Consider the following 15,000-nt stretch of genomic DNA (forward strand, 5'->3'; position numbering starts at 1 on the left):
GCTGAACAAGACCAATGACGGTGTTGATGTAGATGTTTCCTCTTCTTCCAGAGGCTCTAAACCAGGGTGGAGACGGTGTCGGCCTGGATTCCCTGATGGCAGACCTGTGTTCCATAGAGCAGGAGCTGACCACCACCGGCAAGCCAAACGCCAAGCTCCGCCAAAAACCCACCGCCGGGCACAGCAGCAAGGGGCACGGTGGTGCTGGAGGGAGTGGAGGAGGCACCTCCAGCAGCGGGGACAGTACCTCCTCCAGTACCCGGGCCTCACCGGCCTCTACGGTGGCAGCTCGCCACGGGCGCCCCATGGCTTCCAACCTGTCCCTGGATGATATCACGGCCCAGCTGGAGCAGGCGTCTCTCAGTATGGACGAGGCTGCTAGACAGAGCTCCCACTCCCTGGCCAGCGCCTCTTCCAGCTCCACCTACTCCACCATGCGGAGGCCCGCCTCCCACCATCACACACACCGCCGGACAGGCTCGGTGGGGACGGTCAGCGAACACGAGGTCCGGTCTTTCTCCCTCTCGTCTCGGTCGTCGGTGAACTCTGCTTCGGCCAGCAGCATGGATTCTCTGGATAGGCCCTCAGAACAGGACGGGGCCACTCCTACACAACAGGGACCCAATCAGGCCCCCCCAGGCAACACCGAGGTAGGCTGCACACACCCTAAATCTAATCCATACACACTAAATAAGTACTGCTTTTCTATCTAGTGATACATTTACAGGTTAACCTCACTGCTTTACGGCTCGAAGGACCATGACAGAAATGAAGCTACTTTAACTATACTAGTGGTATAGGGTTATGAAGTAGCTTGACAACATTCGGCTGTTAGATGAACACATTTCCCTTTGGGGATTAATATGATACAGCTCCATCTCACAGAGCCGTGTGATACAGGTGTGAAGAGTGTGTGATCACTGCAGTGGAAAGGAGATGTTTCCATTCAATAAAATATGCAGATTTTCCCACGAGAGATGTTTCCTTCAAATTTTACTTTTTGTGGATAAAAGGTTTTGTTCGTGATGAAAACCACTTTTGCGCTTTTTAACAATGCGTGGGACAGTGGAGTGGTCATGTGCTGAATGTAGAGACAGTGGAGTGGCCATGTGCTGAATGTAGGGACAGTGGGTGTGGTCATGTGCTGAATGCGTGGACTGTGGGTGTGGTCATGTGCTGAATGCGTGGACAGTGCAGATATTCCTGTAAAATTTGGAAATAAATCTGCACCTCTTGAATGTTGAGTTATTTGACAAAAGGTAAGTGTCATAGAAACTGCAGAATTGGATCTTTCTGATAGAAATCTCAATGTTTTACCTGCATGTGACTCTTCTGGAGGATTTGATACAGGGACGCTGCTTTCCATGCATCCGTCAATGTACATGAAGAGATGGGGGGCATCTTGTCAATCTGACCACTGATAACGTTGTCATCGGACTACTGTCAATTTAATCTCGTCTTTAGGCTGTCTTATTATGTGTGAAATTAGTTTCGTTTCCCCCTCGCTCGTCAACTTGGATCGAGTCAAGGATATTTTTGGCATGATTCTAAAAGCCTACTGTAGCATGTTTTAGTTTCTCTTACAATAAATGTGATTAGTAATAGAGATATATGTTAAATAAAACAGTCACTTAACAGATTCTTTTTTACAAATTAAAACATGTAAAAGAACGGTATCAACCCGCAAGGCGCACGGTCAAATGATTAACGCTGGCAGAACACACTCACCATTACTCTGTTGTTGTTCTGAATTCAAATCATCCTCTTCAACCTCCTCGTCATGTTGTTGCCAGAGAATTTCTATACCATAAGCCGCCTCAAATGTTGCTTTAGAGAATTTTGGCAGTACTCACAACCGCATATGACATGTAACCGTGCCAGCCCAGGACATCTGGCTTCTTCTCCTAACCGTTCCAGCCCAGGACATCTGGCTTTTTCCCCTAACCGTTCCAGCCCAGGACATCTGGCTTCTTCTCCTAACCGTTCCAGCCCAGGACATCTAGCTTCTTCTCCTGACCGTTCCAGCCAAGGACATCTGGCTTCTTCTCCTAGGGGGATCGTCTGAGACCAGCCATCCGGACACCTGATGAAACTGGCTTTGCAAAACCAAAGAATTTCTATCTCAGAGAAGCTCATATGCCAGTTCATCGTCCTCTCCAGGATCTAGATAATACTCAGCCTAGTATATTTTAGAAGTGTGAGGCCTATAGTTGTTGAAGCCAATGACAACAATGTTGATTGTCACTCCAAACATATTGAGCAACAGTTTTTTTTGTTCTCCGCTGTTGCCATGACTCGTTACTGTAGCCTGTGCTATTTAAGAAACTATTAATCCACAACGGACTAGGAAGAGAATATTCCGTGCCACCCAGCCAAATTGGAGTTGATTACATCGCAAAGACCGTCAATAACCCTACAGAACTGGGAGAAAATGGCATGCAGCATAAAGCCATGGAATGCGTTGATTGGGGCGGCAGGGTAGCCTAGTGGTTAGAGGAGGTAGCCTAGTGGTTAGAGGAGGTAGCCTAGTGGTTAGAGGAGGTAGCCTAGTGTTAGAGGAGGTAGCCTAGTGTTAGAGGAGGTAGCCTAGTGGTTAGAGGAGGTAGCCTAGTGGTTAGAGGAGGTAGCCTAGTGGTTAGAGGAGGTAGCCTAGTGGTTAGAGGAGGTAGCCTAGTGGTTAGAGGAGGTAGCCTAGTGGTTAGAGGAGGTAGCCTAGTGGTTAGAGGAGGTAGCCTAGTGGTTAGAGGAGGTAGCCTAGTGTTAGAGGAGGTAGCCTAGTGGTTAGAGGAGGTAGCCTAGTGGTTAGAGGAGGTAGCCTAGTGTTAGAGGAGGTAGCCTAGTGGTTAGAGGAGGTAGCCTAGTGGTTAGAGGAGGTAGCCTAGTGGTTAGAGGAGGTAGCCTAGTGGTTAGAGGAGGTAGCCTAGTGGTTAGAGGAGGTAGCCTAGTGGTTAGAGGAGGTAGCCTAGTGGTTAGAGGAGGTAGCCTAGTGGTTAGAGAGGGTAGCCTAGTGTTAGAGGAGGTAGCCTAGTGGTTAGAGGAGGTAGCCTAGTGGTTAGAGGAGGTAGCCTAGTGGTTAGAGGAGGTAGCCTAGTGGTTAGAGGAGGTAGCCTAGTGGTTAGAGGAGGTAGCCTAGTGTTAGAGGAGGTAGCCTAGTGGTTAGAGGAGGTAGCCTAGTGGTTAGAGAGGGTAGCCTAGTGTTAGAGGAGGTAGCCTAGTGGTTAGAGGAGGTAGCCTAGTGGTTAGAGAGGGTAGCCTAGTGTTAGAGGAGGTAGCCTAGTGTTAGAGGAGGTAGCCTAGTGGTTAGAGGAGGTAGCCTAGTGTTAGAGGAGGTAGCCTAGTGGTTAGAGGAGGTAGCCTAGTGGTTAGAGAGGGTAGCCTAGTGTTAGAGGAGGTAGCCTAGTGTTAGAGGAGGTAGCCTAGTGGTTAGAGGAGGTAGCCTAGTGGTTAGAGGAGGTAGCCTAGTGGTTAGAGAGGGTAGCCTAGTGGTTAGAGGAGGTAGCCTAGTGGTTAGAGAGGGTAGCCTAGTGTTAGAGGAGGTAGCCTAGTGTTAGAGGGGGTAGCCTAGTGGTTAGAGAGGGTAGCCTAGTGTTAGAGGAGGTAGCCTAGTGTTAGAGGAGGTAGCCTAGTGGTTAGAGGAGGTAGCCTAGTGGTTAGAGGAGGTAGCCTAGTGGTTAGAGAGGGTAGCCTAGTGTTAGAGGAGGTAGCCTAGTGGTTAGAGGAGGTAGCCTAGTGTTAGAAGAGGTAGCCTAGTGGTTAGAGAGGGTAGCCTAGTGTTAGAGGAGGTAGCCTAGTGTTAGAGGAGGTAGCCTAGTGGTTAGAGGAGGTAGCCTAGTGGTTAGAGGAGGTAGCCTAGTGGTTAGAGGAGGGAGGTAGCCTAGTGGTTAGAGGAGGCGGGTAGCCTCGTGGTTAGAGGAGGCGGGTAGCCTCGTGGTTAGAGGAGGCGGGTAGCCTCGTGGTTAGAGGAGGCGGGTAGCCTCGTGGTTAGAGGAGGCGGGTAGCCTCGTGGTTAGAGGAGGCGGGTAGCCTCGTGGTTAGAGGAGGCGGGTAGCCTCGTGGTTAGAGCGTTGGACTGGTAACCAAAAGGTTGCGAGTTCAAACCCCCGAGCTGACAAGGTAAGAATCTGTCGTTCTGCCGCTGAACAAGGCAGTTAACCCACTGTTCCTAGGCCGTCATTGAAAATAAGAATTTGTTCTTAACTGACTTGCCTAGCTAAATAAAGGTAAAATAAAATAAAAAATAAATTGTCCACTTACAATGCATTTATTCATTGTAAACTCCACCAGCTGTTGCACTCATAATTTCCACTGTGAAAATAGCTAAAAGTATTTGCCACGTCTCCGGACCTGTAGTGCAAAGATTTACTGTTCCGTTAGAGCAACAAGATTACCATTTCTGAGTTTGATTTGTTAATATCGAGCCTTAGGTCTGTTGCTGGATAACAACAGATTGAGTTAAATTAACAATGACACACTGTTATTTTATTCCACTACTGTGTTACAATGATTCTGATCTACTTCTTTCTGATTCTGATCATATTGCTTCTTTTTTCTTGGATCAGATTTTTCTATGCTTTCACAACTGATATCAAATGCACAATTTGTTCATTGCCAATCACTGATTTCACTAATGTTCCTTGTCTCTTCTTCTTCTCTCTCTCCGTTCTGCAACAAGCACTCCTATCTGGACAGGGAAACATCCCTGATTCTGAAAAATATAGCCGGAAAACCCTCTCACTTGCTGACCAAGGTGACTGTCTTTCTCCTTCGCTTGTCTCTTCGTCCTGCATGCAAATCAAGCTATTCTCTCATTGGTGTCTTATTAGCCACACCCTCCATGCAACAATGAAACCCCTCCCTCACGTAATGTCATACCCTCTGGTTGTTTAATAGATGGGGTTTTATTTTCTATAAGATAGTTCTTTCTATACACTAGAATTTCCTAGAAGTTCCAAAACTTTTTCACTTGTGGTCCCCCTTCCAGCATTGAGGAACATCTCGCCTGACCCCCGACCCCACCTCATCTATTTCTATTTGAACAAGCACCGTTCGTGACACAAACTGTTCACATCCATCGTGTTGGTGGAGAGAACAACATTTGGCAGTTTTAAAGCTCATTTTCTTGCGATTTTGATTCATTTTGCCATGTCTAATGTGTATTCAACTATCTAAGGGCTTGTTACACGTTTATAAATATCTCTCTACGGTCTGTAATGGCTGACAACAGGAACTGATGATGTAATACCTCATTTAGAAAATTGCACCTTGTACATTCTACTATTACCCCCTTCAGGAAGTACATTTTTAAAGCCGGATTGAGTTCCTTTTAATATAAAGCACCTGGGGAGGAGGACCCCCGGCTATAGAGTAGGATTATACAGTGTCTCTAGACTAGTTATTATAATGTGATAGTGTAGTGATGACCTCTACAGACCATGAGAGGGAGACGGTCATTTTCCCCAAGCATCCTCCTGCATGTTGCATGTTATCCCTCTCTTCTTCCCCTGTCGCACTCCTGATAGCTACCCCTCCTCTGTGATGGCTCCCCATCCTCCTCCTCTTCTTCGTGATGGCTCCCCATCCTCCTCCTCTTCTTCCTGATGGCTCCCCATCCTTTAAGATGACTAAACTGCTTGGAAACATAGTATTTAGCTAAAGGTATGGAAATGGACACTGTCTGAACTCGACTGACCCAGCCTCCCAAAACAAGTCAACATGTCTGTCTAGACTGACCCAGCCTCCCAAACCAAGTCAACATGTGTCTGTCTGGACCCCAAACCAAGTCAACATGTGTCTGTCTGAACTGACCCAGCCTCCCAAACCAAGTCAACATGTCTGTCTGAACTGACCCAGCCTCCCAAACCAAGTCAACATGTGTCTGTCTGGACTGACCCAGCCCCCCAAACCAAGTCAACATGTCTGTCTGAACTGACCCAGCCCCCCAAACCAAGTCAACATGTCTGTCTGAACTGACCCAGCCTCCCAAACCAAGTCAACATGTCTGTCTGAACTGACCCAGCCTCCCAAACCAAGTCAACATGTCTGTCTGAACTGACCCAGCCTCCCAAACCAAGTCAACATGTCTGTCTGAACTGACCCAGCCTCCCAAACCAAGTCAACATGTCTGTCTGAACTGACCTAGCCCCCAAAACCAAGTCAACATGTCTGTCTGAACTGACCCAGCCTCCCAAACCAAGTCAACATGTGTCTGTCTGGACTGACCCAGCCCCCCAAACCAAGTCAACATGTCTGTCTGAACTGACCCAGCCCCCCAAACCAAGTCAACATGTCTGTCTGAACTGACCCAGCCTCCCAAACCAAGTCAACATGTCTGTCTGAACTGACCCAGCCTCCCAAACCAAGTCAACATGTCTGTCTGAACTGACCCAGCCTCCCAAACCAAGTCAACATGTCTGTCTGAACTGACCCAGCCTCCCAAACCAAGTCAACATGTCTGTCTGAACTGACCTAGCCCCCAAAACCAAGTCAACATGTCTGTCTGAACTGATCCAGCCTCCCAAACCAAGTCAACATGTGTCTGTCTGAACTGACCCAGCCTCCCAAACCAAGTCAACATGTCTGTCTGAACTGACCCAGCCTCCCAAACCAAGTCAACATGTGTCTGTCTGAACTGACCCAGCCTCCCAAACCAAGTCAACATGTCTGTCTGAACTGACCCAGCCTCCCAAACCAAGTCAACATGTGTCTGTCTGAACTGACCCAGAGACTGACCCAGAGAACCAGGATATGGAGATGTAGAACACATGGAAACAGAGAACCAGGATATGGTGATGAAGAACACATGGAAACAGAGAACCAGTATATGGATATGTAGAACACATGGAAACAGAGAACCAGGATATGGAGATGTAGAACACATGGAAACAGAGAACCAGGATATGGAGATGTAGAACACATGGAAACAGAGAACCAGGATATGGAGATGTATATGATGATTTGGAGTTAAGTCAGTTGGACTAATAGGACTATAGAGTTTACGTAGGGTCACAGTTAACGTGTTTCAGGTAAGGTGTCAGAACAGAAGCATAGCCTGACTCCAGGTCAGTCTGTGCTCTATATCTGACTCCTGGCTCCAGATCAGTCCGTGCTCTATATCTGACTCCTGGTTCCATGTCAGTCCGTGCTCTATATCTGACTCCTGGTTCCATGTCAGTCCGTGCTCTATATCTGACTCCTGGTTCCATGTCAGTCCGTGCTCTATATCTGACTCCTGGTTCCATGTCAGTCCGTGCTCTATATCTGACTCCTGGTTCCATGTCAGTCCGTGCTCTATATCTGACTCCTGGTTCCATGTCAGTCCGTGCTCTATATCTGACTACTGGTTCCATGTCAGTCCGTGCTCTATATCTGACTACTGGTTCCATGTCAGTCCGTGCTCTATATCTGACTCCGTGCTCTATATCTGACTCCTGGTTCCAGATCAGTCCGTGCTCTATATCTGACTCCTGGTTCCAGATCAGTCCGTGCTCTATATCTGACTCCGTGCTCTATATCTGACTCCTGGTTCCAGGTCACTCCGTGCTCTATATCTGACTCCTGGTTCCAGATCAGTCTGTGCTCTATATCTGACTCTGTGCTCTATATCTGACTCCTGGTTCCAGATCAGTCTGTGCTCTATATCTGACTCCTGGTTCCAGATCAGTCCGTGCTCTATATCTGACTCCGTGCTCTATATCTGACTCCTGGTTCCAGGTCACTCTGTGCTCTATATCTGACTCCTGGTTCCAGATCAGTCCGTGCTCTATATCTGACTCCGTGCTCTATATCTGACTCCTGGTTCCAGATCAGTCTGTGCTCTATATCTGACTCCGTGCTCTATATCTGACTCCTGGTTCCAGATCAGTCCGTGCTCTATATCTGACTCCGTGCTCCAGATCAGTCCGTGCTCTATATCTGACTCCTGGTTCCATGTCAGTCCGTGCTCTATATCTGACTCCTGGTTCCATGTCAGTCCGTGCTCTATATCTGACTCCTGGTTCCATGTCAGTCCGTGCTCTATATCTGACTCCTGGTTCCATGTCAGTCCGTGCTCTATATCTGACTCCTGGTTCCATGTCAGTCCGTGCTCTATATCTGACTCCTGGTTCCATGTCAGTCCGTGCTCTATATCTGACTCCTGGTTCCATGTCAGTCCGTGCTCTATATCTGACTACTGGTTCCATGTCAGTCCGTGCTCTATATCTGACTCCGTGCTCTATACCTGACTCCGTGCTCTATATCTGACTCCGTGCTCTATATCTGACTCCGTGCTCTATATCTGACTCCTGGTTCCAGATCAGTCCGTGCTCTATATCTGACTCCTGGTTCCAGATCAGTCCGTGCTCTATATCTGACTCCGTGCTCTATATCTGACTCCTGGTTCCAGGTCACTCCGTGCTCTATATCTGACTCCTGGTTCCAGATCAGTCCGTGCTCTATATCTGACTCCGTGCTCTATATCTGACTCCGTGCTCTATATCTGACTCCTGGTTCCAGATCAGTCTGTGCTCTATATCTGACTCCGTGCTCTATATCTGACTCCTGGTTCCAGATCAGTCCGTGCTCTATATCTGACTCCGTGCTCTATATCTGACTCCGTGCTCTATATCTGACTCCTGGTTCCAGATCAGTCCGTGCTCTATATCTGACTCCGTGCTCTATATCTGACTCCTGGTTCCAGATCAGTCCTGGCTCTATAGCGGGGCTCCTGCTGTATGGCTGTATTGTCGTGCCAAACAGTCTGGCCCCACCGCAATCTCCAAATGGGATCACTTATTTATATATCTATATTATTATTATTATAGTAGACTATGGTCAAAGTTGACATGTAACAGGGCAAGGGTCAGATATGGACAAAATATAATATTGCAATATTTTTACTGATCAAACAAACTTCGGTCAACATTTACAGTGCCGTCAACAGTAAATAGTGGTTACTTCTCAGAAGGTATTCAATTGTCAAGAGGATTAAAACAAGGTTGTCCACTATCGGCATATCTATTTATTATGGATTTTAAAATATTAGCCTCCAGACAGTTCTAGTTCCTCCAGACAGTACCTATACCAGTACTAGTTCCTCCAGGCAGTACTAGTTCCTCCAGGCAGTACCTATACCAGTACTAGTTCCTCCAGACAGTACTAGTTCCTCCAGACAGTACCTATACCAGTACTAGTTCCTCCAGGCAGTACTAGTTCCTCCAGACAGTACCTATACCAGTACTAGTTCCTCCAGACAGTACTGGTTCCTCCAGACAGTACTAGTTCCTCTAGACAGTACCTATACCAGTACTAGTTCCTCCAGGCAGTACCTATACCAGTACTAGTTCCTCCAGGCAGTACTAGTTCCTCCAGGCAGTACCTATACCAGTACTAGTTCCTCCAGACAGTACTAGTTCCTCCAGACAGTACCTATACCAGTACTAGTTCCTCCAGGCAGTACTAGTTCCTCCAGACAGTACCTATACCAGTACTAGTTCCTCCAGACAGTACTAGTTCCTCCAGACAGTACCTATACCAGTACTAGTTCCTCCAGACAGTACTGGTTCCTCCAGACAGTACCTATACCAGTACTAGTTCCTCCAGACAGTACTGGTTCCTCCAGACAGTACTAGTTCCTCCAGACGGTACGAGTTCCTCCAGACAGTACCTATACCAGTACTAGTTCCTCCAGACAGACAGGTACCTCCAGACAGTACCTATACCAGTACTAGTTCCTCCAGACAGTACTAGTTCCTCCAGGCAGTACTAGTTCCTCCAGACAGTACCTATACCAGTACTAGTTCCTCCAGACAGTACTGGTTCCTCCAGACAGTACTGGTTCCTCCAGACAGTACTGGTTCCTCCAGACGGTACTATTTCCTCCAGACGGTACTATTTCCTCCAGACGGTACTATTTCCTCCAGACGGTACTATTTCCTCCAGACGGTACTATTTCCTCCAGACGGTACTAGTTCCTCCAGACGGTACTAGTTCCTCCAGACAGAACTAGTTCCTCTAGACGGTACTAGTTCCTCCAGACAGTAACTATACCAGTACTAGTTCCTCCAGACAGTAACTATACCAGTACTAGTTCCTCCAGACTGTACTAGTTCCTCCAGACTGTACTAGTTCTTCTAGACGGTACTAGTTCCTCCAGACGGTACTAGTTCCTCCAGACGGTACTAGTTCCTCCAGACGGTACTAGTTCCTCCAGACGGTACTAGTTCCTTCAGACGGTACTAGTTCCTCCAGACAGTAACTAGAACAGGACTAGTTCCTCCAGACAGTACTCTCGCTCCCTCCCTCCCTCCCACTCTCCCTCCCACTCTCCCTCCCTCCCTCCCACTCTCCCTCCCTCCCTCCCTCCCACTCTCACTCCCTCCCTCCCACTCTCACTTCCTCCCTCCCACTCTCGCTCCCTCCCTCCCACTCTCGCTCCCTCCCTCCCACTCTCGCTCCCTCCCTCCCACTCTTGCTCCATCCCTCCCACTCTTGCTCCATCCCTTGCTCCCTTCCACCCTTCTTTCCTCCCTCCCTCGCTCTCTCCCTGTGATGCTGCATCCTGCCTCAGAGCTCCACCATGTCAGTGATACCTGACTGAGAAACAGCAGCCTGCCTCAGAGCTCCACCATGTCAGTGATACCTTACTGAGAAACAGCAGTCGACAGACTCCATTCAGCCCTCCTCCCCACCTCTCCACCCATCCTCCCCTACTCTCCACCCATCCTCCCCTACTCTCCACCCATCCTCCCCTACTCTCCACCCATCCTCCCCTACTCTCCACCCATCCTCCCCTACTCTCCACCCATCCTCCCCTACCCTCCACCCATCTTCCCCTACTCTCCACCCATCCTCCCCTACTCTCCACCCATCCTCCCCTACTCTCCACCCATCCTCCCCTACTCTCCACCCATCCTCCCCTACTCTCCACCCATCCTCCCCTACTCTCCACCCATCCTCCCCTACTCTCCACCCATCCTCCCCTACTCTCCACCCATCCTCCCCTACTCTCCACCCATCTTCCCCTACCCTCCACCCATCCTCCCCTACTCTCCACCCATCTTCCCCTACTCTCCACCCATCCTCCCCTACTCTCCACCCATCCTCCCCGACTCTCCACCCATCCTCCCCTACTCTCCACCCATCCTCCCCTACTCTCCACCCATCCTCCCCTACTCTCCACCCATCCTCCCCTACTCTCCACCCATCCTCCCCTACTCTCCACCCATCCTCCCCTACTCTCCACCCATCCTCCCCTATTCTCCACCCATCCTCCCCTACTCTCCACCATCCTCCCCTAAGCTCCACCCATCCTCCCCTAAGCTCCACCCATCCTCCCCTACTCTCCACCCATCCTCCCCTACTCTCCACCCATCCTCCCCTACCCTCCACCCATCCTCCCTTACCCTCCACCCATCCTCCCCTACTCTCCACCCATCCTCCCCTACTCTCCACCCATCCTCCCCTACTCTCCACCCATCCTCCCCTACTCTCCACCCATCCTCCCCTACCTTCCAGCAGCCGACAGACTCCATGCAGTCGTATTAATATTCCACTTCTCCTCTGCATGGTGAGTCAGTCCAAAACGTTACACGTTGCCCCAGCAACCCAGATACGAACGGAAAAAGACAACTTCAAAAAGGATTACGTGTAACGTTTTGGAGAACTGTCTATCATGAGGCGCAGCCGTCTGACAGACTGACACCATTTAATGTTGTGACGGTCCCTCGTCACGTTCAGTGTGTCTGATGTGAATGGTAATAAATCACATGGAATCTCCTCTCATATGAAGCTCTTCCTGTCACCCCCCCCCCTCCATTTATATTTATGTTAATGCCGCAGTTGCTAGGGCAGCCATGCAGAATGGGGGGGGGGGGGGGTTAGGGGTGCTGCTGATAAGAGGCTTGGGCCTTAATTCTCTCCCCTCCATCCTCCCCCCTCCCCTACACCCACCTGTCCCCTCACTCAGCTATAAAATGGCATAGTTAAAATCACCAGATCCCCTTGGTTAAAGGGTGGAACCGCCCGGATCCCCTTGGTTAAAGGGTGGAACCGCCCGGATCCCCTTGGTTAAAGGGTGGAACCGCCCGGATCCCCTTGGTTAAAGGGTGGAACCGCCCGGATCCCCTTGGTTAAAGGGTGGAACCGCCCGGATCCCCTTGGTTAAAGGGTGGAACCGCCCGGATCCCCTTGGTTAAAGGGTGGAACCGCCCGGATCCCCTTGGTTAAAGGGTGGAACCGCCCGGATCCCCTTGGTTAAAGGGTGGAACCGCCCGGATCCCCTTGGTTAAAGGGTGGAACCGCCCGGATCCCCTTGGTTAAAGGGTGGAACCGCCCGGATCCCCTTGGTGAGGACAGCGCTGTCAGGGATTATGTTCTGATGGAGAGAGAGGGATAACAGTCTCTGTGTGTGTATGTGTTGGTACAGCCAGTCCCTCCTCCCTCCCTCCATGTCAGATCCTCTCCTGTTCTCAGTTTCTGTCAGGACTCTGACAAGGTGCTTGTCTGAGTGGGCTGTCCCACTACAACAGGTTTTCAACCGGCTTGGAATAGATTCAGATGATCCGTCTTCTATTAGTCTTATCGATGTCTGTGATTGGAAGCTCCTCATCTGGCAGTAAAAAGGACAGGAAGAGACTAACAGGATTGGTTTATTAACTACGGGACAGGAAGAGACTAACGGGATTGGTTTATTAACTACGGGACAGGAAGAGACTAACAGGATTGGTTTATTAACTACGGGACAGGAAGAGACTAACGGGATTGGTTTATTAACTACGGGACAGGAAGAGACTAACAGGATTGGTTTATTAACTACGGGACAGGGAGAGACTAACGGGATTGGTTTATTAACTACAGGACAGGAAGAGACTAACAGGATTGGTTTATTAACTACGGGACAGGAAGAGACTAACAGGTTTGGTTTATTAACTACGGGACAGGAAGAGACTAACGGGATTGGTTTATTAACTACGGGACAGGAAAGACTAACGGGATTAGTTTATTAACTACGGGACAGGAAGAGACTAACAGGATTGGTTTATTAACTACCGGACAGGAAGAGACTAACGGGATTGGTTTATTAACTACGGGACAGAGACTAACGGGATTGGTTTATTAACTATGGGACAGGAAGAGACTAACAGGATTGGTTTATTAACTACGGGAAAGAGACTAACGGGATTGGTTTATTAACTACGGGACAGGAAGAGACTAACAGGATTGGTTTATTAACTACGGGACAGAGACTAACAGGATTGGTTTATTAACTACGGGACAGAGACTAACAGGATTGGTTTATTAACTACGGGACAGAGAGAGACTAACAGGATTGGTTTATTAACTACGGGACAGAGACTAACGGGATTGGTTTATTAACTACGGGACAGAGACTAACGGGATTGGTTTATTAACTACGGGACAGAGACTAACGGGATTGGTTTATTAACTACGGGACAGGAAGAGACTAACAGGATTGGTTTATTAACTACGGGACAGAGAGAGACTAACAGGATTGGTTTATTAACTACGGGACAGGAAGAGACTAACGGGATTGGTTTATTAACTACGGGACAGAGAGAGACTAACAGGATTGGTTTATTAACTACGGGACAGGAAGAGACTAACGGGATTGGTTTATTAACTACGGGACAGAGACTAACGGGATTGGTTTATTAACTACGGGACAGAGACTAACGGGATTGGTTTATTAACTACGGGCAGAGAGAGACTAACAGGATTGGTTTATTAACTACGGGACAGGAAGAGACTAACGGGATTGGTTTATTAACTACGGGACAGAGAGAGACTAACAGGATTGGTTTATTAACTACGGGACAGGAAGAGACTAACAGGATTGGTTTATTAACTACGGGACAGGAAGAGACTAACGGGATTGGTTTATTAACTACGGGACAGAGACTAACAGGATTGGTTTATTAACTACAGGACAGAGACTAACAGGATTGGATTATTAACTACGGGACAGAGAGAGACTAACAGGATTGGTTTATTAACTACGGGACAGAGACTAACGGGATTGGTTTATTAACTACGGGACTTTGTTGTTGTTTTTACTGTGAGAAGTCCTGTCTGCTTCGGTGGTTTGGAGGAAGTGCTTTGGACCTGAAAGGACTGAAAAGACTGCTGCTACAGATTATATTGCTACTTCACTTCCTGTGATATTCTTCTGACGGAGAATACAGATCCTGTAATCTACTGTGGACACAATTGGTTCAAAATGTAGCTTTCAATCCAAAATGCTAATCTGGCTGTGTACGAAACAACGGGAGGATTATATAAAACAGCAGCCATCGCTGAAAGACGAGGCATTGTTCTGACAACAACGAGACAGATTATTTTATTTTTTGACCCGAACACTCACTACCGTTCTCTACCTTCTAGAAACCTTGAAATATATGTTTTTATTTCTCCATAAAGGAACGCAAATAAACGGTCTGATTTTAGAGTGAGAATGGCGTCTTGTTGGAGAAGCCAGGTAAGTGGGAGAGCACCGGAGGAGTGGGGGGTTCCCACCACTCTAGACAGGGGGAACAAGAGGAAGAGAGGGGGGGGGGGCAGGCACCTCAAAACTACTCTCCTGTAGCCCTGCTGTACCTTGTGTGCACCTGTGTTGTTGTTTGTCTGTGTATTAATGTGTGTGTGTGTGTGTGTGTGTTTCCGTAGGAAGAACAGGCTGCCAAGACCAAGGCAGAGAAGATCCGTGTGGCTCTGGAGAAGATCAAGGAGGCCCAAGTTAAAAAGGTGAGTTCTCTTCCTGTCTGTCTCCTCTGTTACTATCTATAACATAACAGGTGAGTTCTCTTCCTGTCGGTCTCCTCTGTTACTATCTATAAGTGGGTCAGGCCAGTGTTAAACAGCTCTACTCTGTTTCTGAGTCAGGCCAGTGTTAAACAGCTCTACTCTGTTTCTGAGTCAGGCCAGTGTTAAACAGCTCTACTCTGTTTCTGGGTCAGGCCAGTGTTAAACAGCTCTACTCTGTTTCTGGGTCAGGCCAGTGTTAAA

General features: G+C 48.5%; 1 protein-coding gene across 3 annotated transcripts in view; it reads left to right on the forward strand.

The window, feature by feature from the left end:
- LOC109870778 (ras-associated and pleckstrin homology domains-containing protein 1) overlaps nt 1–15,000 on the forward strand; it is a 172,601-nt gene that overhangs the window by 114,260 nt on the left and 43,341 nt on the right. For 2 of the 3 annotated variants that reach the window (XM_031805711.1, XM_031805713.1), the window contains 3 exons: nt 52–650; nt 4,673–4,747; nt 14,662–14,739. In XM_031805711.1, coding sequence (XP_031661571.1) covers nt 52–650; nt 4,673–4,747; nt 14,662–14,739 — 752 coding nt within the window. The remainder of the gene's footprint in view (nt 1–51; nt 651–4,672; nt 4,748–14,661; nt 14,740–15,000) is intronic. The other variant, XM_031805712.1, reaches the window with a different exon arrangement.

The sequence above is a fragment of the Oncorhynchus kisutch genome, linkage group LG26 (genome assembly GCF_002021735.2).
Source record: "Oncorhynchus kisutch isolate 150728-3 linkage group LG26, Okis_V2, whole genome shotgun sequence".
Classification (NCBI taxonomy): Eukaryota; Metazoa; Chordata; class Actinopteri; order Salmoniformes; family Salmonidae; genus Oncorhynchus; species Oncorhynchus kisutch.